This window comes from Stenella coeruleoalba, assembly GCF_951394435.1.
Source record: "Stenella coeruleoalba genome assembly, chromosome: 5".
Lineage (NCBI taxonomy): Eukaryota > Metazoa > Chordata > Mammalia > Artiodactyla > Delphinidae > Stenella > Stenella coeruleoalba.
Window position 1 is genome coordinate 72598078 of NC_137150.1, and position 25574 is coordinate 72623651.

A 25574-nucleotide genomic window follows, 5' to 3' on the forward strand; every position below is an offset into this window, starting at 1 on the left:
ATATTCATTCTGGAGTTTAGAAGAGCAAGTTTTGTTTTACCTTTTAAAATGACCAGACACACACACACATGAATATACCATCTCTGTTCAAACACTGATTAAAAAAAAGATTATTCATTTACACAGACTTAGAAGTTGACAAGAAAGTTGGGGACAAATCTGACCTTTTGCTAATGTTGTACTAGACTATGTAAAAAAGGTCAAGATTTACCAAGTGGGCTCTATTTCTTCCTTCAACACAGCCCTTATTTCTACGAGAATGCAATCAAATAAGTACAATTAATTAAAACTAAATGTATGATTTTTAGCTCAATCATATTGTTTTTTACAACTACATGTATGACTTGAGAGGACAGAGAAACATATTAAATAATAACCTGTGATGTAATTAGCAAAATCTACACTGAGGTAAACAGGACAAATGATTCTGTTTCTTTAACAAATAAACTGCAAGAAAAGGAGAGCACGAGAGCAATCAACGTGAGGGAGGGGAAGCCTAAATAATAAGAGATGCAAGAGATACCACAATCAACTGTAATGTATGGGTTTTATTCTAATCCTTATTTGAACAAATAAACTTAAAAAACCCCACTATTCTCCAATTCTTACCTGATGATATTCCAATTCTGAGAAAAAATACTTTTAGTTCTAACGCTCATTTTATGTTTATATATGTGATGAGTTTCAATTTTTGAGCAAACATTTTTTACTTCAAAGTCTGTGCGTTTATATATAGTAAAACAACCTGTCCCACTGACAATAAATATATTTCTAGTACAAACATGCCTATAACTCAGCCTCTTTCCCTTCTATTGCTGAACTCATTCAAAAACAGTAAAGAGAAAAAAAAAACAAACAAAAGGCCCAAACACCCACTTTTGGCAAAACTAAGAGATTAATATAATCCCCAGACTCCAAATTATACATAAGAACTGCCACAATGAGTTTACAAAAGGCAGGATGTATGCAGGGAAAAAAGTAGCTTAGCTTTTTAATTTTTCCAGAAGCAATCTTTTTATCCAGAAGTGCTCCACAACTCTACAATCCCATTTAAGTCAGCCTTTTACCATGGTCTGATGTCTTACCAGGAGGAGTAAAGCTCAGATATTTCTGCTTCACTGTGTTGGAGTCATAGAACTTTAAGACATCCAGCACAGCCTGAGGATTCTTCTTTTGCTCTAGTTTGGTGATATTGGAGGTCTGTAATAATCGAGCCCACTGTTCTGGCATGCCCTAACAAAAAGATATTCAGAAATTAGTTGTTTTGAATTGCTCTAATTAGATCAATTTCCAGAGGAAAGTTAGAAAATATATAAAACAAATCAATCTACATAATTGTAGGTATGACTAAATTCTAAAAAATGTCTGGTTTTCTAAATCTATTTTGCAAATTATAATCAATAGGCTCAGCTCCCTAGGAAAAGAACACATCTAAACACAAACACTTTTGTAAGAAGAGAAAAGCACTAAGAATTCACAGTTAACGTGTGGATGGAAAAGTTAATTTCAAATTTAATACTGAAAGGAAAGGTTTGAGTACTGCTTTATAAATGAGTCTCAACTTGGTAAACTTACAGTGAATTCTCCAGTAACAGCATCAAAGCCAACATGGATGGTGTGCTCAAAATCCGATGGAGGAGAAATTTCTGGCCTTTCCTTCTCTTTCTTCTTACTTCCTAGAGGGCATTAAAAAAAGAGCCTCTTTAAACAAGATTAATAAAGGTACTTATAATCATGTTTATAGTTTTCCCAAAACAGACTAGGAATAAAATTATTCTAAAAAAGAAATTTTCCCTAAAAACATTGGCTGATAGGAAATTGATAAATCAAGTACAGAAACCTATTCTGTCATCAAGGGCCAGGGTTGGGGGAGGGGGGAGGAGGGGGAGGGTGTCAACCTGTGTTCTGCTTAAAGAGGCGCACAGACTGACCCAGCACCAGGCCTGAATAAAAGCCCTCAGGGCAGAAGAGAGAGCCCCTTAGATTATCAGTTCTCTCATAAATAAAGAACTACACCTCAGATGCCGAACAATCTGGAAAACAAAGTCTATCAAGTCCTATTTCCAGTGAGCTATACTCATCTAGAAAGAGCAATTTACATTACTATGACTATGGATAATATACACCATATAAACAGTTTACAAGGACCACATCACCTTTCTTGTGCAGCAACTCTTAACTCTTCCTTTTTATTGACATTAATAACTGTTACATTTTAAGATTTCCCAGTTCTTCTGTGGTTCTGCCAATTATTTTTACAACATTGCTGCCACACACCTATCAATAATATTCTCTGTAAATTCAAACACATCAGTTCCTTTTTTTCCCCCACCTAGACACCTTGCTCTCAGATCCTCTTGCTCTAATCTGCAGTGGTTTATCATGCGGAGGCTTCTGGCACAGCTATTGGTCCTAGGTCATTCCTTCACTTTTATGCTGTGCTAGAATCTATTTTCTGTATCCTGTGTTCTCCTCTTCTGGTATACACCTTTGTTTTAATTTATAGTTCTTGACTAACTATATATGATAGTTCTTGACTAACTATATATGTATTTAGGTTGAAAATACCATCCCCCTTTGAATTTCTTCTAATTTCTTCTATTTAGAAGGCCAAAGCCATTTTCTCATTCTGAACCACTGTTGAAAATCAGCTGAGCATATATATATGCACAGGTCTATTTCTGGATGTTCAACTCTCTTGCAATAATCTCTTTATCTTATGCCAATAGTATAAGACTGCCTGGATTACTGTAGTTTTATAATAAGCATTGAAACTACACAGTATAAGCCTTGTGACCTTTTCTTTCTTTTTTTTTTAATTTATTTTTTAAAAGGAATTCACATGTTTTTCTTGTTTTATACATATATTTTTTATTTTTATTTTTTAAAATTTATTTTCTTTATTTTTTTCAGCTGCATCGGGTCTTAGTTGCAGCATGCGGGATCTTTCGATGCGGTGTGCGGGCTTCTCCCCAGCTGTGGCACTCGGGCTTCTCTCTAGTTGTGGTGTGCGGGTTTTTTCTCTCTAGTTGTGGCGTGCAGGCTCCAGGGCATGCGGGCTCCAGAGTGCGTGGGCTCTGTAGTTTGCAGCACGTGGGCTCTCTGGATGAGATGCATGAGCTTAGCAGTTGTGGTGCACAGGCTTAGTTGCCCTGTGGCATGTGGGATCTTAGTTCCCCAACCAGGGATCAAACCCACGTCCCTGCATCGGAAGGCAGATTCTTTACCACTGGACCACCAGGGAAGTCCCCGACCTTTTCTTTTTTAAAAAATTGTTTGGCTGTATTCTAGGTCTTTTGCATTTCCATGTGAATTTTAGAATAATCTTGATAATTTTCAAAAAAAATCCTGCTGGGGTTTTGATTTAGACTGCACTGAATCGATAGATCATTTTAGGGAGAACTGATTTATTAGCAATATTGTGCCTTCTAATCCATGAAAATAGTGACTCTCTCCACTTATTTAGGTCTTCTTTCATTTCTCTCAGCAATGTTTTATAAGTTATCATTGTACAGATCTGTTACTGCTTTTGTCTGATTTCTGCCACAGTATTTCAAAAGGTCTGATGCTACTGCAAATGGTACATATAGCTTTTTAAATTTCAATTGTTCATTGATGGCATAGAGAAACACAATTGATTCTTAAATACTGATCTTATATCCTGAAACCTTACTATTAATATTAAGCCTTACTTTTTCTTCCAGTAGCATTTTGTAGCTATCACAGAATTTCCTATAAAATTTCGGGCTTCCCTGGTGGCGCAGTGGTTGAGAGTCCGCCTGCTGATGCAGGGGACACAGTTCATGTCCCGGTCCAGGAAGATCCCACATGCCGTGGAGCGGCTGGGCCCGTGAGCCATGGCCGCTGAGCCTGCGTATCCGGAGCCTGTGCTCCGCAACGGGAGAGGCCACAACAGTGAGAGGCCCGCGTACCACAAAAAAAAAAAAAAAAAAAAAAATTTCAATTATGTTGCTGGTGAATAAAGACAGCTTTACTTCTTCCTTCCCGCTCTGGATTCCTTTCATTTATTTTTCTTGCCTTGTTGCACTGGCTAGAACCTCTAGCACACTGTTGAATAAAAGTGGTGAAAGGGAAATCTTTGTACTTTTCCTAATCTAAGTAGCAAAAGCCATTTTTTCTCCACCAAGTTTGATACCAGAGGTAAGTTTTTCAAAGAAGTTAAAGGTATTTCCTTCTATTTCAAATTTGCTGAATGCTTTGATCAGAAATGAATATTGGATTTCATCAAATGCTTTTTCTACATCTATTGAGATGAATGTGTGGTTCACCTTTTAAATTTTGTTAATATAGTAAATTACACTGATTGATTTCCAAATGTTACACCAACCCTGCATTACTGAAATGAAATCCACTTGGTCATGATGTATTACTCTTTTTGTATACTGTTGGGTTGTAATTACTAAAATCTTGCTAAGATTTTGCATCTATGTTAATGAAGGATATTGGTGTGTAGCTTTCTTCTCTTGTAATGTCTTTGGTTGGGGTATGAGTAATGCTGGTCTCATAAAATGATTTCGGAAGTATTCCTTCCTATTCAATTTTCTAGAAGTTTGTGTAGAATTGGTAATGTTTCTACCTCAAATGCTTGGTAAAATTCACCAATGGAGCCATCTGAGTCTTTGTGGGAAGGCTAGTAACTATAAACTAAATTTTCCTAAGAAATATAGGGTTTTCAGGTTACGTTTTTTTTTTTTTTGAGTGAGTTTTGAAAAACTTGTGTCTTTCAAGAAATTTTTTCACTTTAATGTGTTGAATTTATCTGTATATTTGTTCATAATACTACCTTCTTTTTAATATCTGTAAAATGTATAGAGATACCATCTCTGTCATTCTAAATATTGATAATTTGTGTCTTTTCTGCCTCCCGACTACCCTGTCAGTCTTGCTAAAGGTTCACCTATTTTATTGATATTTTCAACGAATTAACTTTTTATTTCATTGATTTTTCTGTATTTTTTTTTTATTTCACTGATTTCTTTTCATCTACTTACTCTGGATCTCACCTGTTCTTCCCTTCTAGTTTGTTAAAATGGCTTAGCTGAAATCACTGATTTGAAATCTTTCTTTTCTAATATGGATGTTTTAAATACTATAAATGTCCTCTAAGTACTGCTTTAGCAGCATCATGCAGATATAGATGTCTTGAATTTTCATTTTCATTCAGTTTAATGTATTTCCTAAATATTCTTTTAATTTCTTCATTTATTTGGAAGTGCTTTTATTTACTTTCCAAATATTTCCAGGGATCTTTCTGCTACTGATTTCTAACTTAATTACACTGTGGTCACAGAATATACTTTGTGATTTGAATCTTCCTAAATTTATAAAGACTTTAAAAAATGGCCACAGAATACATCTTTGTAAATGTTCCATGTTCACTTAAAAAGAATGGAATATTCTACAAAGGTCAATTGGTCAAGTTGGCTGATAGTTTTAGCAATTTTCTGTCTACTTGTTCTACCAATTATTGTGAAAGTGTACTGGAATTTCCAACTATAACTGTACTTGTCTATTTCTTCTTGAACTCTGTTTTTTGTTTCATGTATTTTGAAGCTCTGCTATTAAGAGCTAATAAATGTTTAGCTCTATTACACCATATTGATGAATAGACCCTATAATCATTATAAAATGAATTATTCCTTATCCCTTAACTAGAGGACTATTTCTTGCTCTAAAATCTACTTTGTCTGATACTAACAAAGCCCATCCAGCTTTTTTTCATTGTTAGCATACTTTATTTTTTTTTTAAAAGCACCAGTGCTCTCTTTTTTTTTTTTTTTGAAGCTGCTCACAGTCTTTAAAAAAATTATTTATTTATTTGGTTGCACCGGGTCTTAGTTGCGGCTTGCCGGCTCCTTAGATGCGGCATGTGGCCTCCTTAGTTGTGGCATGTGAACTCTTAGTTGCAGCATGCATGTGGGATCTAGTTCCCTGACCAGGGATCAAACCCTGGCCCCCTGCATTGGGAGTGTGGAGTCTTATCCACTGCACCACCAGGGAAGTCCCATTGTTAGCATACTTTAAAAAAAATTTTTTTTTTTTTTTTTTTTTACGGTACACGGGCCTCTCACTGCTGTGGCCTCTCCCGTTGCGGGGCACAGGCTCTGGACGTGCAGGCTCAGCGGCCATGGCTCACGGGCCCAGCCGCTCCGCGGCATGTGGGATCCTCCCGGATGGGGGCACGATCCTGCGTCCCCTGCATCGGCAGGTGGACTCTCAACCACTGCGCCACCAGGGAAGCCCTAAAAAAATTATTTTATTTTAACCTATTTTGTGGCTTTATATTTTTAAAGTGGGTTTCTTATAGGTTGCATATAAATTTAGGTCTGCTTTAGCAATCTGTTAATCTCTGTCTTTTAAACAGGGTGTCTAGATCAGTAACATTTAATGGGATTGCTATAGTTAGGTTTAAACCCACCATTCTTTCATTTGTTTTATAATCATCTCTATCTATCCTTTGTTCCCACTTCCTATTTTTCTTCTTTTGGATTAACTACGTATTTTTTTTATAATTACCTTTTTCCCCCTTCTATATGTGTCTTTTCTTTCTGACAGCGTTGTTTTTTAAACAGACTTTTTTAGAGCAGTTTTAGGTTCACAGAAAATTGAGCCTATGGACTTCCCTGATGGCGCAATGGTTAAGAATCCACCTGCTAATGTAGGGGACATGGGTTCGATCCCTGGTATGGGGAGATCCCACATGCTGCAGAGCAACTAAACCTGTGCGCCACAACTACTGACCCTGGGCTCTAGAGCCCACAAGCCACAACTACTGAGCCTGCATGCTGCAACTACTGAATACTGAAGCTCGTGGGCCTAGAGCCCATGCTCCACAAGAGAAGCCACCGCAATGAGAAGCCCACACACCACAACGAGTAGCTCTTGCTCGCCACAAATACAGAAAGCCCGTGCACAGCAGCAAAGACCCAACACAGACAAAAATAAATAAAATAAAATAAAATAAAACTATTTAAAAAAAAGAAAATTGAGCCTAAGGTCTGGATGCTTTTAAGATTTTTCTATCACTGGTTTTAAACAATGATTATGTGCTTTTGTGCAGTTTTCATCATGTTTCCTGTGCTCAGAATCTACTGAACTTCTTGAATCTGTGGGTTTATAGTGTCCATTAAATTTTGGGGGAAAAAATCAGCCATTGTTTAAAGTTTTCTTTTTAAGTTTTTTTTAAAATAATTTTTATTGGAGTATAGCTGATTTACAATGTTATGTTAGTTTCAGGTGTACAGCAAAGTGAATCAGTTATACATATACATGTATCCACTCTTTTTTAGATTCTTTTCCCATATAGGTCATTACAGAGTACTGAGTAGAGTTCCCTGTGCTATACAGTAGGTCCTTATTGTAAGTATTGTTTTCTAAATGTCTCTCCTTCCCTCCTTTAGAGACTTCAGTTATACTTACATTAGTCTGCATGAAGTTGTCCCATGGTTGTTCACTTTTTCAGTCTTTTTTCTCCAAGTTTTATTTTGATGGTTTCTATTGCCATGGTCTTCAAATTCACTAATCTTTTAAATCTGCAATGTCTAGTCTACTGTTAGTTTTGTCCAGTGTATTTTCCAACTCTAGAATTTTGATTTGTTCTTTTTTCTCTCTTCCTTTGCTTTTCCTTAATATGCTGAATCCTTCCTTTGGGTTCTTCAACATATAGGATACAGTTATTTAAATATTTTAATGTACATGCCTACTAATTCTATCACCTGTGTTATTCTGGTATTGATTCCAATTGATGGATTTTACTTATTTACTCATATTTATTTACAAATATTGACTGGATTTTACTCATTTACTCATATTTATTTACAAATATTGATTGGATACCAAGCTGACATTTTTTCCTTGTTAGGTGCAGATATTTTTGCATTCCTATAAATATTTGTGAACTTTGTTCTGGGACATAGATAGGTGATTCTTAGCTGTCTACTCATATAGGAGAGAAACAAATTTAGAAACAGTTGATCCTTTTAGGTATTATTTTTAAAGTTTTGTTAGGCAGGGCTAGAGCAGCATTTTATCTAGGGCTAATTCTGTCCTGCTACTGAGGCAAAACTTCTATCCAATATTTTGTACTCTGAATAGCGGGAACAGGAAATATTCTGGGCCCTGTGTGAGCTTTAAAGGCTGTTCCCTTTTATAATTTCTAGTGGTTTTTTCCCTCCAGTTTTGGGTAGTTTCCTCACATGCATGTGCTACTGAAGACTCAAAGGGAACCCTCTGCAGATCTCTTTTTCTCTCTCTCCGTTCAGCTGTTTACTCTCTGATACTCTGACTACAAACTAGCAGCCTTGGTACCCCCAAATTCCCAGTTCTGTTTTTCAACTTTTTGAGACCACTTAATTGTCCCTAACTCTTCAGGCAATAAGCTGCATCAATTATAGGACTCAACTCATTTGTTTCCCATCTCTTTGGGATCACTTTCCTTTACTATTTGATGTCCAATGTCTTGAAAACTGTTGTTTTGTACATTTTTTCCCAGTGTTTTAGTTTTTTTAGATGGGGAGATAAATCTGGTCCCTGTTACTCCATCTTGAGTGGAAGTATAACAGGTTTTGCCGTCTTATCTGTGGTATAATGAAACTTCAGGATGATGTGATTTGATATGGTCTTCATTCTTTCACTGTGTTGAGCACTCAGTGAGCTGCCTCCACCTAGAAATCATATTCTTCGGATCTGGAAATTTTTTTCTATTATTTAATTATTTTCTTTGTCATTATTAGTTAGATAAGTCCATCCTGGGCTGATCTTATAACTGTTACCTTTTCTCTCATATTTTCCATCTTTCTACTTTCAACAATCTGGGAAAATTTTCTTGACTATCTTCCAATGCTTTGCCTATTGATATCTTTTGTTTGTGTTGATAATCTTAACTGTTGATATTCCAATAATTATTTCTCATTGTTCTCTGATCATTTTTTCTCTGAGAATACTTTTCCTGTTTCATGGATGCACTTTATCTTCTCTCTTTGAAGATTATATAGTTTATGTGTGTGTATATGCTGGGGTTTTTTCCCTCCCTGTTTCTTCTACATTCACATTTTGCCCCCTGTTGTTTTGGACTCTCTTATGTTAAGGGTTTTACTCAAATGTCTGGTGATGCTTTGCTGTCTACTCGTACAGAAAAGTATTAAAAAGTTAACTGGGAGATAAGTCAGGCTTTTCATTAAAGGTAAGGATGGTATGGAGTATCTGAAATATTTCTCCCCAGGACATTCTGTTTATCCAGAAAAAAATCATTCATTCTCTTGTCTGAGGGCTTTGACTCAAGGTACAAGTGCTCTAAAAGCAGGGCAGAAGAAAGAAGTTCAGTATGTTAACTTTCCTGAATCTGCCTTTTTCATTTTGGTTCTATACCTTTTTCTGACTCCTCTACAAGAATAAGGAGACTCTCAGACTTAATTCTCCTCAAATAAATATAAGTATCTTTTTGTTCTTTTGTTCTGCCAGAGGATGGAGTTATATTTGCATGCCTACGGGATAAAGGAGGGGCCCTGAGGGCCTTCAACACATCCTATATAGATATTCAACTAATTCCCCCTTTTCAGCCTATGTATTACACACAACCACACACACACACAAAATTGTGTACCTCTAAATCCTGAGCCTCTGAGGTTTTTACAAGGGAAACTGGTCACTTCTCATAAACATTCCCCTCTGCAAACACTTAGGATATGTCTTCCTCTGTTCTGCTTAGTCAGTTACCATTCTCCACCACTTCACTCTTCCAAATATGTATTGAAATCTCTTGTATACTACTGTCTCCTCTCCCATTCTCTTTGTCCTTGTGATAGAAAAAATAATTCTTTTTTTACTGTTATTTTAGTTGTGTCTGGGGAGGGAGAGTAAATAGAGGCATGTTTAACCATTAGATTCTCCTAATAGGCTATGGTAGGAGGGCAGCACACATTGGTCGTGGAAAGGAGCAGAGGGAAATGCAACTGTTAAGCCTAATATAAGCTTTGCTACCTTTACTGAAATGCACATTTACATCTCTCATAAACAATCTTTCATATTCCATTAGACCGTGAATAACCTGAAGTCACGCGTTCTACTTTCTCTATTATGTCCCTTGACTTCTAACTTGGTATCCTGCATATAGGAGGAAATATTTATTAACCAACTATAAACTAATAGTTGACGACTCTTTATACAGCTCTGAACTGCTGACAGAAAAACATACAATTTCATGCACTATATAAAAGTATTTGTTTCTTCTTTTTATAAAATCTGCTCAGTATCCACTTCTGATATGTACATAGTTGGGAAAGATGCCATTTTCTTTCTTTCTTTTTTTTTTTTTTTTTTTGCGGTACGCAGGCCTCTCACTGTTGTGGCCTCTCCCGTTGTGGAGCACAGGCTCCAGACGCGCAGGCTCAGCAGCCATGGCTCCCGGGCCCAGCTGCTCCGCGGCATGTGGGATCTTCCCAGACCGGGGCACGAACCCATGTCCCCTGCATCGGCAGGCGGACTCTCAACCACTGCGCCACCAGGGAAGCCCGCCATTTTCTTATATGACCCTGATTACAGATGACTGGTCCAAGGTAGGCATCTAATTCAAGCCATGTCAGCCACAGTTGCCCACACACTCCCGGACAGTTTGATTGGTTCAAGGGTGAATACATAAACTAAGCCAGACTTAGGACCCTTAGAATCAGTCTCTCATCAGTGAATGTAAGAAAGAAAGCCCAGGAACTGTTGAGGGCTGTATTTCCCAACACACAGAGAAAAAAAATCAGTCTGATATAGGAAAGAAATATGACCAGATACACAGAAAGCAGAAAAACTAGACATATAGCAGGAGAATTCCCGGTTCCTGTTGTATCTAAGGCCAAGACATATTTTTCAACTTGGGAATTTTGAAAAATTTACAGATATTTAATAGAAAGTTTCATATATGTTAGGAGTATAGAATAAAGAGTTAAAGAAAAGAAGTGAAAATGATTAAGCAGAACTTGAAGCACAATACCCTAAAAATCTGTTTAATTTCACTTGTTTTTATATAACACACATACACACAAATACTCCTTGCATTTTAGTAGTCCTAGTAGGAGGGGAAAGGGATATTAAAAACAGTATCTAAAACAAAAAGATACTGAGACATGTCTCAAATCAAACAATGTGCTGGAAGGATATTGCTATGTAAACAGAATCACTGCTTTGTAACTCTGGAATCCAAGAGCTATATGGACAAACAACAACAAAAAAACCCCACAATCATCTACCTACAGGATGTCCACCCAGCAACTGGATCACCTGATGGGAAGTAATGGAACAGGGAAAGAAACTTCTTTTAATAAAAATGCACAATTTTTTAGTGGGCTGGGGGAAAAAAGGATTCTTAGCATCATTTTTCAACTTCATGAGACAACAAAACAAGCAGTCAGGCAGCAACCTTCAGCTAAGAGGTGGGTACCCTGAGTGATGTGCTGCACAAAAGGTACTTGAAAGAATCCTAAATATGCCACTACCATATCCTTAAAAGCCACCACTACTTAGGCTACATTTGAGCTAGAGTCTAAGGCTAAAAAAGCCCCCATTTCTTTAAAAGGAAGACTTTTCTGTTCAACAGAATCAGTGATTACTGATTACTTTGTTCTTTTGATCCAAAACAGCTTCAAACTGGTGACCTAAACTTGTTGCATCACACAGAAGGGTATTCTCTAGGAAATAGTGGAGTATGGACTACTATTATTAATCTTAGAACTAGATTTTTAGACCAGAAAGAATATTTACAGTTCTAAGTCATCTTCATAACCAACTAGAGGTGAAGGTACATATAGGTTGAATAATTAGATACAAAAATTGCTTTAGTTTATAAATACACACCATTCAACACTAGCTAACTGAAAAGAGCTTTTAAAAATAAGCCAAGACAATGGCTCACGGACATTTTCGTTATCAAAACTACTATACTTGTTAAGCCCATTTCTCACCTGGACTACTGCAAAATCCTCCTAACTAGTTTCCGACTTCAGTCTTAGATCTCCAACAAAACCTATTTTCTAGACAGTTACTAGTCTCGCCTCTTTAAGACAGAAATGTGACCAGGTCTTCCCACTGTTTAAAATCCTGTAATGGTTCCCCAGGAAACAGGATAAAATCTGAGTTCTGTAGCATGGAATACAAGGGCCCTTTGTGAACTACTCCCTGCCTACCTCTTTAGCCTCTTCTGCTACCTGTAGTTTCCTACATACATCATGCTATTATTCTCTCTTCTTCTCCGCTTTCACACCACACTTGACCATACTCAGCTCCACGAATGTGCTATGATCCGCCCCCTGTACCTGGGCCACTGAAACTCTTTTCTAGGCACAGAACATAGTTTTTAACTGTCAAAATCCTCCTATTTTCACTTACTCATCCTTCAGTCTTCAGCTCTAATATCCCTTCTTTAGGAAGCCTTCCCAGATATTAAGGACATCTTACTCTATCCCTATTATCACTTTTCACAGTTTGTAATTATATGTTGCAGTCTTTTACTAGTGCATGAGGGCAGGGATATCATCTGCCTTGCTGATCATGGAATCTCTGATGACTCAGAGTGCAAAAGATACATAATTAGCAAGGATATTAAAAAGATTTATTCAGGCAAGTTGTTATAAAAGGTACAATTTCTTTCTAATTTTCTTAATTTTTACAGTGACATGAAAACCAATAATGAATAACTGAAGATAACTCTAGAGTCTTTTTTTTAAATGAAAATATTAGCTGTCTGTTTAGTAATAAGGACAGCAATAAGGGATATAAATTTGAGAACAAAATTAATATCTCTAGATGAGGCTTTACATTAGAGTTGGCAAAGATCTTAGGGTCACTGTAATTTTTTAAAATAAAAATACAATTTTTCCCCTTTTATCCTTCTGTTTAAAGGTGATAGACCAAGCACATATTGGGGCTCTCCCCTTCTACACCAAACCTCTTTATTCACCGTGGAACAAAATCTGTGAGGAATGCCCAAAGATGAAAAGCAATTAGGATAAAACTAGAGAGAGAAACAGCAGCTCAGGATGTAGAAAGGAGAAAGAAATTGCAGATGGATTTCTGTATTCATACAAGCATGAACGTGCATACACATTCACATTCCTAACCCTGATTCCTAACCCTCAAGGTTCAGGCCCTGTCAGAGGTGTTAGCTCCCAGAAAGGAACTGTAAGTGTGGGAGGTTGGGTTGGAAAGGGAGAAGAGCCCCAGGAATAGGAGGAATCAAAGAGCACCCCACCCTCCAAACATCTTTTTCTCTGTCAGTCTAAGTGAAAATTATGCACTCCTAAATATCTCCCTCCAAGTAGACGACACAGAGACTCTGCAGATGTTCTGCTCTCAACTACAAAGCTGAATGCAATTCTCCCCAACTTGCCCTACAAATTCAAGGCAATTCTAATCAAAGCTTCAACAGGTTTTTTAAAAAAGTACATGATAAGCAAAGTCCAAAATTTATACAAAAGAGCAAAGGGTCAAAAGATCCTGAAGAACCACATGGTACCAGATTTGCTCTATCAGTATTAAGAATTATAAGCTATAACAATTAAGGCAGTCTGGTATTAGTGTGGGTACAGAGAAATGAGCCAATGCAATAAAACAGAAAACACAGAAACAGATTCTGGCATACATGGAAACCTGACAGATAATGGCTAATACTGTAGGTTAGTGGAGAAATGATAGAAGTTTCAATAAATGGTCTGGGACACTGGCTTAAAAAAAAAAAGTGAAAATGAATTTCTCTTTACAAATACACAAAAACCAAATCCAGATAGTTCAAAGGTTTAAATTGTAAAAGCCAAATTATAAAACTTTTAGAAAAACCTAAGAAAATATCACCTCTAGTTTGGCAAAAATTTCTTAAAACACAAAAAGCTCAAACTTTACATAAAGGAAAGGAACTGATCAATTCAACTACACCAAAATTAATAACTTCTATTCATCAAAAGATACCACTGAAAGGGTGAAAAGGCATACTGCAACCTGGAAATCTATATTTAATAACACATAGCTGACAAAGGATTAGTATATAGACTATAAGGAATGTTTAAGGAAAAAGAACTCAACAGAAAACTGGACTAAAAAACAGGTATGTCACAGAAAACACAAATGAATAGTAAATTAATATATGGAAAGACACTCAATTTCCCAAGTCATCAGGGAAATCCAAATTAAAACCACAATGAGATACCATTTCACACCTCCCAAACTGGCAAAAATTAAAATCCCATAATACAAGAATTGGCAAGGATGTTCAGCAATAGAACATTTGTGTTCTGTGGGTGAGAATGAACATTAAAAAAAAAAGAACTTTAGAAAGTAATTTGATAAACCTAGTCAAGTCAAACATGGGAATACCTTGTAACTCCAGCAATTTTACGACTAAGTACATACCTGAGAGCAACCTTTTAATCTTTGGCCAGGACCCACATCAATACATTTTACATCCTGACACACACACAACTGAAACAAAAGTTTCATGAAACTTTTGCAATAACTCTATTTATACTGTGTGCAATAACTCTATACTCCATTTCATTTAGTGTCATCCACTATATAGATTTCATAACTCACTATTGCAGTAGTTCTTAATATTAGATGCACATTAGAATCCCCTGAGGTATTAAAAAAATTAAAAGCAAAACCAAAACTGATGCCCAGGTAAGCTCCTGAAGACTGATTCAATTGGCCTGCGATGGAGCTTGGACACAGATTTATTTAATTAAGCTTCCCAAGAGATTCTAATAAGCAATTAGAATCAAAACGACCTGATGTCTGAAAAGCACTGCCCTAGAAAAATATTTCCACATGTCCACCGAGAGATATGTTCAAAATTACCCATAGCAGCGTTGTTCATGAAAATAATCCAAAGGTCTATAGATAGGAGACCAGGTAAATAAACTGCCATCTATTTATACAGTGTACAGCAATGAAAATGTACTACAGCTTCATATATCAACATTAGCGGTAAAAAAGAACTACAGCTATATATATCAACATAAATCTCAAAAACATGAGGTTGAGTGAAAATATACATCCTGAAAATATGCATATACTGTAGTATGATTCCATTTATAAAATGTTCCCAAATAGGCAAACCCAAACCATATATTATTTGGGGATATTATGTCATAAGATTATAATAAAAAGGAAGAAATAAAAAATTGTTGGGGGAGGAGAAGGAGGAAGAGGAGGGGTAGGATGGGGTGTGGCCGATGGGGACTTCAGGGCATACTGGTAAAATTCTATGTTGGGTGGTGGGTACAAGGGTGTTGATTAAAATATATACATTACGTATATTATACTCTTTTGTGGATGATGTCACCACAAAACTAAAAACTTAAAGCAAAATTCTATTTATGTAAAGTTCTAAAACAGGCTGAACTGATCAAAGGTGAAAAATCAGACAGAAGTTTCCCAAAGGTGGGGAAGGAGTAGACTGTTTGGGACACAATGTGAAAGAGTCTTCCAGGGAGATGGATGTGGTGCATATGTGATAGGGGGATAATGATTATGGCTTACACAGGTCTGTCCATTTGTCAAAACCATAGTTAATTTTCATGCATTTCAATATATGTAATTTTAACCAAAAAAGTAAGTGGAGAAAGAATGATAATTGTTGAAGCTGGATTACAAGGTTCATTAGACTATTACACTTTGTATAGTTTGACATTTTCTATTTTTTAGAGAAAGAAAAAAAGGAATTGGATAAGAAAGGCAAAGCTTTTTTTTTTAAAGAGCTTGTAAAGTTTTAAGATTAGCACTAAAAAGTTATTAAATCTTGAATATAATAAGCACAAGAAAACAAAAGACTTCAGAAATCACCAAAAAAATTTAATGGATGTTAATTACAGACCTCAAAAGCTGATAAACCTGAAGGCAATCAGAGCCTTCCCTAGGACCCCCAGGTACCCTCACCCTCCCTTTGTTAGCGGGGGACCTTGAATTAGTTACCACTGGTAAGTATTAATATTTCTAGGAGAAAAGAAAAGAAAGGGGAGTTAATGAAGGAGGGTGAAACTGGAAGATTCTCAGTATGATCAGAGAGACAGGCATGCTCTGCTACATTTATGTAAATGCGTGTTCAATTTGCTCACAAACCCCACCACCCTACCATTTACCCAAAGTGCGGGACTGTCCACACTTCTCCTTCAGTTAGTGCTCTTCTCTTCCCCTTTCCAAGGCTGTCCCCAAGTATATGCTCTTATCCTATCTTGAGCATTCTCCTACCCCAGTTTTGCATTCTGCTCTCCAATAGGCAAGTAGTATCAACCCTTTCATCAACTTCTTCTGGTACTAACCACCATAAATTTTTTTCTAACCTCCGCAATTATAAATACTGTGTTTACACTGCCATTTTTAGGTTTTCTTACTTTAAATACACTGATTTACAACTACGGAAGATTACAATTTAGTGCTCTCCAACACATCCACTTTTTCTGCCTTCTTCCCACGCATACTTTTTGGTTCACTTCCTAATTTCCCCCTTTATCTTTTATTTAATCCAGTCTAAGTAGATACACTTTTCATTCTCAAACATGTCAGATACACATGCTACCACTTCTGTTAAATAAACTTAAAAAATATATTTTCATGAGGCTTTTCAGTTACAACCTCATATGAAATCTTAAAAATAAGAGGAAAATTAGAAATAAGAGATATACACTAAAATGAATAGTTTTTCAACTGCTCAATGATTATATCCTGCTGGCATATCTAAATTCTCTAAGACTTGATTCTCTATTAATATTAACTATATTACCTCATTCAAATTTTCATTGATTATGTATTTTCAACTCTCAAATTAAATGTGTATTTATTATTATATACAAAGCACTGTTTTCTTCCACTAGGGTTTACCTCTCCATGTAAACTTAGACATATATAAGTGGAAAAATATCTTTACCTCTACTTATATCTATTACTAGCTGTCAGAGCCATACTGTCATGTTTAATATAATAAAACAAACTAATCCCTAACTTTTATTCTAAAATCCATTACAGTCCATAATCCCTTATCCAATTCTAAAATCCATAAAGCTCTGAAAACCAAAAGTTCTTTCTTTAGGTTTGGCACCAAAACAAATTTAGTGAATTCAACTTACGTGAGACTATTTATAGTCTTTATTCTACTTTGTGTGACTAGACCAGTGGTTCTTAACTGGAGGCAATTTTGCCCCACAGGGGAATCTGGCAATGTCTGGAGACATTTTCAGTTGTCACAACTGGGTAGGAGGTGCTACTTACTAACATCTAGCAGGTAAAAGCTAGAAATGATGCTTAACATCCTACAGTGCACAAGACAGATCCCTGCAACAAGGCATTATTTGGCCCCCAAACGTCTATCTTACTGAGGATGAGAAACACTGGACTAGACTCTTGTTTATGGAAGATCCATTTATGTGTTGACTACTGAGTGTTGCCTCAGATGAATCTGAGGGTATTACAGAATACATGACAAAAAGACAGCATTACTACTACTCAAAAGTCAGAAAAACTCTTAATTCCAAGCCACAGTTGGCTCCTGAGATTTCAGACAGGAAACTGTAGACTTTATATTTCCATTCTTCTAATGGCAAGTCTTTCTCAAATATCACAAATCTCATTAATGTTAGGAAGCCATGAACTGTGGCCCAAGCCTTAGAAAATGAAGGAGGGGAGTACAGAAATTCACTGGACGTAACAAATAGAATGAGCAACAGCTTTTGTTTTATTCTTTTCCATTACAGTTTAAAATAAACTAGCATTCCTATTTTTTCTTTTTTTGGCTGCACCGCGCGGCTTGCGGGATCTTAGATCCCGCCAGGGATTGAATCCGCACCCTCAGCAGTGAAAGCACAGAGTCCTAACCACTGGACCACAGGGAATTTCCAAACTAGCCTTTCTAATCGTGCCTATATACCACCATCAATTGTATGTTTACTGTTCTCACCATAAAAGATATCAGCTTATTATACTTTAATTAAAAAGATATCAAAACCAGTAACATAAAATAATAACTGTGACTCTTGAAATCACAGTAGCTATTTACCTTTCTCTGTGCTTGAGAATATAGAGATGATTTTATTCCTGGGCTTTTTTTCCTCTGGAACAGAGGGCAAAGGTTTTAAACTGTGATTGGCTGACAAAGGGTCTTTGCCTCCAGTGCTAAAAATGGTACTGCTCATTCGCACAGGGGGTGCTGGAGGCTTGTCTTCCAGTTCTCCGTTATCAGACATGATTCAGAATTATGATATGGCCTGAAACAGAAAGGCAAAAACATACAGTTAACAACAAGGTAAAAAATAGTATGGACAGGCACAAAACAGTATTAATTACCTCCCCAACTTCAAATTAGAAAATGTTACCCATTTAAAGCTGTAAAACTTAAGAGATGAAATTAGTTGCAATATAGGCAATCTCCCCTAACACAGTTGGTAAATGGCTAGCTGAGGGAACCTTTGAAAAGTCATATCCCATTAAGAGGACTATGACAATTTGAGGGAAGCAAGATGACACTAACATATCAGAGTATATCACCTATTCAACTGGTTCTAAGAGTAAATGTTCCAATGAACAGACAACATAGAGTCTTAAAAAAATAATAATTTGAAGAGGAAGACTATGTCCTGACCAGCCAATAATAGGATATATGTCTCTGATAGGTCTACTTCTAGAGCAGAGATAGGATGCTTGCTACTAAAAATATCAACCAATAGCCTCCAAACTGATTCCATGCTTGCTAGCTTTGTCATTACAACTTAACCTCAATATAAACTTTCGTAAAGGATAGGAACGTGCCACTGATACAATATTTGGTTTCTCTGAAAATCTGACCATCTAACTACATATGTTAGTCCCTTCAAGTCTGGGAACACTGACAAAAGTAAATCCAGAGTTTGGCCGAATCCCAAGGTTCTGTCATCCTGTGATGCCCTGTCCAGGCCATCAAGTTACCCTCCTTATCCACATGGCTAATTCAGCAGAAATGTCAATCTTGTTTACATATATGTATACACATCTATTTTATGTCTTTAAAACAAAGTAGATTACACACATTTAAAATCAGCAGTGAAGGAGAGGGGATGCCTAACTTATAGATTAGCTCTGATACAAAAGTATATATGTTAGGAAATAATACCTCACTAAACAAGATTTTGATTGATAATTAGATCCTGATTTGATTTTAACATTATTTAATACATGTAAGTGAACAAAATTTTGTATATGTACAATGAAAAGAATGCAACTGTTTTTAGATAAAATTAATAATAATTTAAAAGATTTTTATTTAGTCTGAATGCTAGTACCTGAAGAACAGTAGGTATAATTTGGAAAAAACTGAGGGATGAAGAATTATACCTAATTCCACACCAAATCTTACAGCTTTTGTTTCCCTTGATAGAGGTATGTCAAAGCACTACTGTATAATTTATATGTCATGTGACAGTTATTTTTCAGCCTACAGGTGAAGAATGAAAGAAGGTAAAGGGAAAAATAAACATTTCTGGAGGTAACGAGCTGGAGAAGAGAGAAAGAAAAGATCTATAACTGTGTATGAGAAAGACTGCCTGAAGTGAAATTAAACTACTGGTGCTCAAAGGAAGAAATGGGGGTGGGATCTAAGAAGGTGTTGTGAACAACATACAGTCAGATGATTCTTCCAAACCAGCTAGTCACATCATGTGGATTACCTGATGAATTGATAAAATCAAGACAGATATTTAGCTTTTATGTGACCAAACATTAAGGCAAAACAGATTAACCCTGGAGTAGCTTTTATCTTTTTTTAAATTTATTTATTTATTTTTTTGCTCACTTTTATCTTAATCACCAGTTACAATATAGAAACTACACGTTTAGATTTTGATTACACTGTGAATTGCTCCTATTTAAAAATCAGGGTAACAAAATTCCAAAATACATTTGCATGCATTTATAGAAGGAAATGCACCATTAACAGTGGTTATCTGTGATTAATAAGTAATTTTTAAACTTGATTATAATCAGCATAGCTGTAGTTAAAAAAAGATCAATATAAAACAGGGCACAATAATTATTTAGTGTAAACTGACTATAAATTCTATCCTTAAGGCTGGCTCATAAATGGAACATAACTAGAAACTGGCAATGCACCTTCAGCTGCATGTTGTCCAGTACTGGGTTGTGGAATCAGATTGCTTTGGCTGGAATTCTAGTTCCATCATTTACTTAAGTGTATGACCTCAGGACTAAACTGTGCCTCAGAGTTTCTTAGAGAAATGGCTGGTTCTAGGCCTGGACAGGGAAAATACAAGATGAGTCTATAGTGTCTTATAGTGTCAGAAGATAAGGAAGTACTTATAAAGGATGAGAGCATGTCAAAAGGACACAGGAAAGAGTTCCCAAAAGCCAATAATGGAATGATTTGAGCAATAAAATTAATAAAGTAGTATATAATCCAAAGTATAAAATAAATACACATAATTCATATCGATACAAAAAAATTGAATAAATAAAATGGGGCGGGGGGACAAATCTTCCTTACAAAAGAATTCCAAATAATATATATGTAGATACATTCCCTTCTAAGAGTTGGAACTTAACTTCCCTCCCCATTTGATTGTAGGCTAGACTTCGTGACTCATTTCCAAAGAAAAGAGTATGGAAAGGGGAAAATAACACCACAATGGAAGAATCTGGCATTAACCAAGTGATCAAGGTTAACATCACTAGTGATAAGTCACAATGACATCATTAATCTCCTGACGTAATGTGTTGAGGAGCACAGTCCACCTCTGTGGTATTCTTCCCCAAACCCATATCTAGTCATGGGGGGAAAAATGAGATAAACCCAAAATGAGGGACATCTTACAAAATTCCTGACCAAAACTTCTCAAAACCGTCAAGGACATGAAAAACAAAGACAGATTGAGAAATTATTATAGAATAGAGGAGGCTAAGGAGACATGACAATGTGGTATCCTGGAATTGAAAAAAAGACATTAGTGGAAAAACAGGTGAAATCCAAATAAAATCTAGAATTTACTTAATAATAATGTACTAGTGTTGGCGTCTTTGCTTTGAGATACATTTTATGGTTTATGTAATGTTAATATTAGGGGAAGATGGGTGATAGTTATACAGGAAATCTACTATCTTTGTAACTTCTCTGTAAGTCTAAAATTATTCAAAAATAAGAACTCTAGGGGCTTCCCTGGTTGCGCAGTGGTTGAGAGTCCGCCTGCCGATGCAGAGGACATGGGTTCGTGCCCCGGTCCAGGAAGATTCCACATGCCGTGGAGCGGCTGGGCCCGTGAGCCATAGCCGCTGAGGCTGTGAGTCCGGAGCCTGTGCTCCGCAACGGGAGAGGCCACAACAGTGAGAGGCCCTCGTACCGCAAAAAAAAAAAAAAAGAACTCTATTAAAAAAGGAATAAATTCCTCAAAAAGTTAAATATAGAGTAACCTACCATATGACCTAGCAACTTCACTTCCAGTATATGCCTAAGAGAGTTGAAAACACATGTCTGCACAAAAACTTGCATATGAATGTTCACAGCAGCATTATTCGTGATAGCCAAAAGAGGAAAACAACCAAAATATCAACGGATGGACAAAATATGTCATATCTATACAATGGAATACTGTTTGGCCACCAAAAAGAGTCAAGTACTGATACATGCTACAACATGAAATAAACCTTGAAAACATAAGTGAAAAAAGCCTGACACAAAAAGACCACAAATTATAAGATTCCATTTACATGAAATGTCTAGAACAGGCAAATCCACAGAGACAGAGAGTAGATTAGTGGTTGCTAAACAGTGAGGGGAATGGGACATGACTTTGGGGGAATGAAAATATTCTGGAATTAGACATTGCTAACAGTTGCACAACCTTGTGAATATATTAAAACCACTGAACTGTACACTTTAAAATGGTAAATTTCAGCTATGTGAATTACATCTCAATTTAAAATAGGAATTAATAATATTTACCTCATAAAGATTAAATGAGTTAATAACTGAAGGCTGCTACTGTTACTATCATGATATTATTATTTATAAGATTCTATGCTAGAAGTTGGAGAAAGAAAAGAGGACTTAATTCTTCTCCAAGAGTTCATAATCTACTGGGAAAGACCAGCACATACATATTTAGGTTAGGTTATGCCCTTTATCAACATTTGTTCTCAACACATGCATATTAAAAGCCACTTTGTTTCTTCAAAGCAGCAGTTCTCAAAACATTTTGGCCTCAAGACCACTTCACACTCTTAAAAATTACTGAGCATCTCAATTTTTGTTTATGTGCGTTCTATCTATATTCACTATAAGAAATTAAAATGAGCTACTTAAAGTATTTACTTCATTAAACCCATTACATTACAATGTTATTCATAAATAACATTTTTATGAAAAATAAAATTTTCCAAAACAGAATATAGTGACAAGAGTGGCATTAGTTTACTTTTCTGCAAATCTTTTAAATGTCTGGCTTAGTAGAAGACAGTTGGATTCTCATATCTGCTTCTGCATTCAATTTATTGTGTTATGTTTTGGTTGAAGTATATGAAGAAAATCTGGTCTTACACAGATATGTAGCTGAAAAAGGGAGTATTTTAATAGCTTTCAGATAATTGTGGATATTCTTCTTTGATACTACAGCAAACTCAACCTTCATAAGCTTAGCTATGGACTCTGAAACCACAGCAATAAATTTTTTGTACTCTGTTACATTAAAGCCATTGAATTCTCTTGCACTTTGAATGGATCTTTTACCCATGAATGAATTTTGTAATGTCATGAATTGATTATCTGGAAAGTATTGGCTCACTCAATTATTAAGATATTCCAATGTTGACACTTCCTTATACAATAAAAATAAAATCACATTCATTAATATCACCACTGATCTCATCAGAAAAGTCCAGGTATTGGGAACCTGTCAAACTCAAGAAAGTGAATACAAGTTTTCTAAAACTCTAATTTTCATTTGAAAATTTAAATTTTATCAATTAACAACAAATTCTGCCACTTCATTCATTTTCGAGAAAATGTCTGCCAAATACCTAAGTCTGAACAACCAGAGTTGTTCAGTGGGCCAGTCGTTCTTTCAAATAAAAATGGTGTTCTAGGAAATGGGGCCTTTTTAAGCTCATATAAGTGGTTTTCTGTAAGACAACCATTTCATACTTCATAAGTACCTTATGAGTACTTCCCATTTCGCTATACAAAATACTTTAAAAGTAAACTCAAAAGTAGAGATATAATAAGATTAGTAATTTCATTGTTTCAAGTACATTCTTAAGTTAAACTGGCTTTTAAAAAAAAACTACAAGCACATAGCTATTGCATTGAATGAGTTGTATTAAAGTACAGTCAGTTTTACCCACCACTGCTTTTGCATCATCAATGCAAATGTCAACACAGTGTAAAAAGGCAAAGAATACCTTAGTATTATTATGAAAAATAGGTTTTGACTCACAGACCCCAAGGGTACCACAGACCACTCTTCGAGAACTGCTGCTTTAGAGTTTACCCCAGCTCCATACTTCACCCTCATAGTCCCAATTCTTTCTGATGTGCTACTAGGCAGCAGAAGACCCATATTTATTTCCTCCTATACTCTACAGAACACATTTTTGACATAAAAGGTAATCAATGGCTAGATTTCCAAACTGGGGCACAAAAACCTAATCAAATCTTGAAAATGGTTCAAAATCTATACATATGTCATAATAATTACTACAGTGTTTTTTGTAACAAAACCCAGAAAGATGTCAGCCAGAGAGACTGTCATTTATATGAAAAATACCACCACCAAATTCTAAAGTAAACAACACTAACAAGGCAACTTTCAGAACACAGCCTTTCCTTATACTCTGGTTATTCAAAAAATTTTCTTTACTGCTTTATTTTAATATACTGTGCAGTAATTTTTAAAGTTTTCTGCACAAATTCAGTCCAATAAAACTAAAGAGGAGCTAATACGTTATTTGTTTCAGAACTTTCTTCTTTATCTACATTATAAAGTTAAACCAGCTAAGTCTCAAGGAAATCCCAATTAACACGACGTACCCTATTAGGCAACACATGTCTAAACAAAATCTAAATTTTATAGGTCACAGATGTCCCTAATGAAATTACTCAAAATGACAAATATGACGGCAATAATTCTAAGTAATATGCCTCATAAGTGATTAGATGGTAGTAAATAAAAGCATGACCCTTGATAAAACATTGATGACTCTGCCACTAGCTAAGCTGAGGACTTGATCCCTTCATCTCATGATTTCTCTAATGAATCTGTCTTCAGCTGCTATTCAGAGGAAGAGGTTAGAAGAAGCCCTAACTAGCTTCCCAAAGAGTTTCTATACATTCAGCTTTTGTTTAGAGAAAGAAGTTAAAATTGGTTGACTAAAAATAACACGTGATAACACTGGCTATACGTTGCTCAGCAGCTACTGCCATTTAGGGCCATTTACTACCAAATCAATCTGATCTCACATGAGTGCACATAAATACTATACTTCATGTTCCCCAATATACCAAAGACTTTCCTGGCCTAAATCATCTTTGGGTATTCATTTCTCCATTCTTAAATTTTCTTTATCCTTTTCTCTACCCAACCAAATGCTCAGTAAAAATTATTTCCTATGTAAGGTCATGCCTGTCTGTCCCTGTTCAAAAAGACCCCTCACATCCTCTGAATGCAAGTTACACAGGAATATAAATCCAGAGAGTACTGAAGTTGGAATGGAATTCATTTGGTCCATCTTCCTTATTTTGTGAAGAATCTGACTCACCAAAATGTAAGCAGTTTGCCTGAAGTCACACAAATCTAATTATTAACAGAACTAAGACCAGAATCCAAGTTTACTAACAACCCTTCATCTCATATTTTTCTAATTATATTAACATATCAGACCATTCTTTGGCAATGAATTACAACTGTGCATCATTAATTATTATTTTAAGTGTGTTCCTGCCCAAGACTTCAAGCAATTCAAAAGCAGGGATTATACAGTCTCTTCAATAAGTGGTGCTGGGAAAACTGGACAGCTACATGTAAAAGAATGAAATTAGAACATTCTCAAACACAATACACAAAAATACACTCAAAATGGATTAAGACCTAAATGTAAGACCAGGTACTATAGAACTCTTAGAGGAAAACATAGGCAGAACACTCTTTCACATAAATTGCAGTAGTATCTTTTGGATCCACCTCCTAGAGTAATGAAAATAAAAGCAAAAATAAACAAATGGGACCTAATTAAATTTAAAAGCTTTTGCACAGCAAAGGAAACCATAAACAAAACACAAAGACAACCTACAGATGGGAGAAAATATTTGCAAATGACGCAACTGACAAGGGTTTCATCTCCTAAATGTATAAGCAGCCCATGCAGCTCAATATCTAAAAAAACAAACAACCCAATCAAAAAATGGGCAGAGGAATTCCCTGGCAGTCCTGTGGTTAGGACTCTGCACTTCCAGTGCAGGGGGCACAGGTTTGATCCCTGGTTGGGGAACTAAGATCCTGCAAGCCGCATGGCACTGCCAAAAGAAAAAGAAAAAAAAAAAAAAGGCAGATCTA

General features: G+C 36.0%; 1 protein-coding gene across 4 annotated transcripts in view; it reads right to left on the reverse strand.

Annotated features, from left to right (window-relative positions):
- Positions 1 to 25574, reverse strand: part of PAK2 (p21 (RAC1) activated kinase 2) — a 78922-nt gene that overhangs the window by 21336 nt on the left and 32012 nt on the right. For 2 of the 4 annotated variants that reach the window (XM_079921739.1, XM_079921740.1), the window contains 3 exons: positions 18044 to 18251; positions 1576 to 1676; positions 1086 to 1233 (listed from right to left, as the gene is read on the reverse strand). In XM_079921739.1, the coding sequence (XP_079777865.1) occupies positions 1086 to 1233; positions 1576 to 1676; positions 18044 to 18230 (436 nt within the window). In that variant the 5' untranslated portion in view covers positions 18231 to 18251. Of the gene's footprint in view, positions 1 to 1085; positions 1234 to 1575; positions 1677 to 9622; positions 9973 to 18043; positions 18252 to 19639; positions 19686 to 25574 lie in introns of those variants that run through there. The other 2 variants (XM_079921741.1, XM_079921742.1) reach the window with 2 other exon arrangements.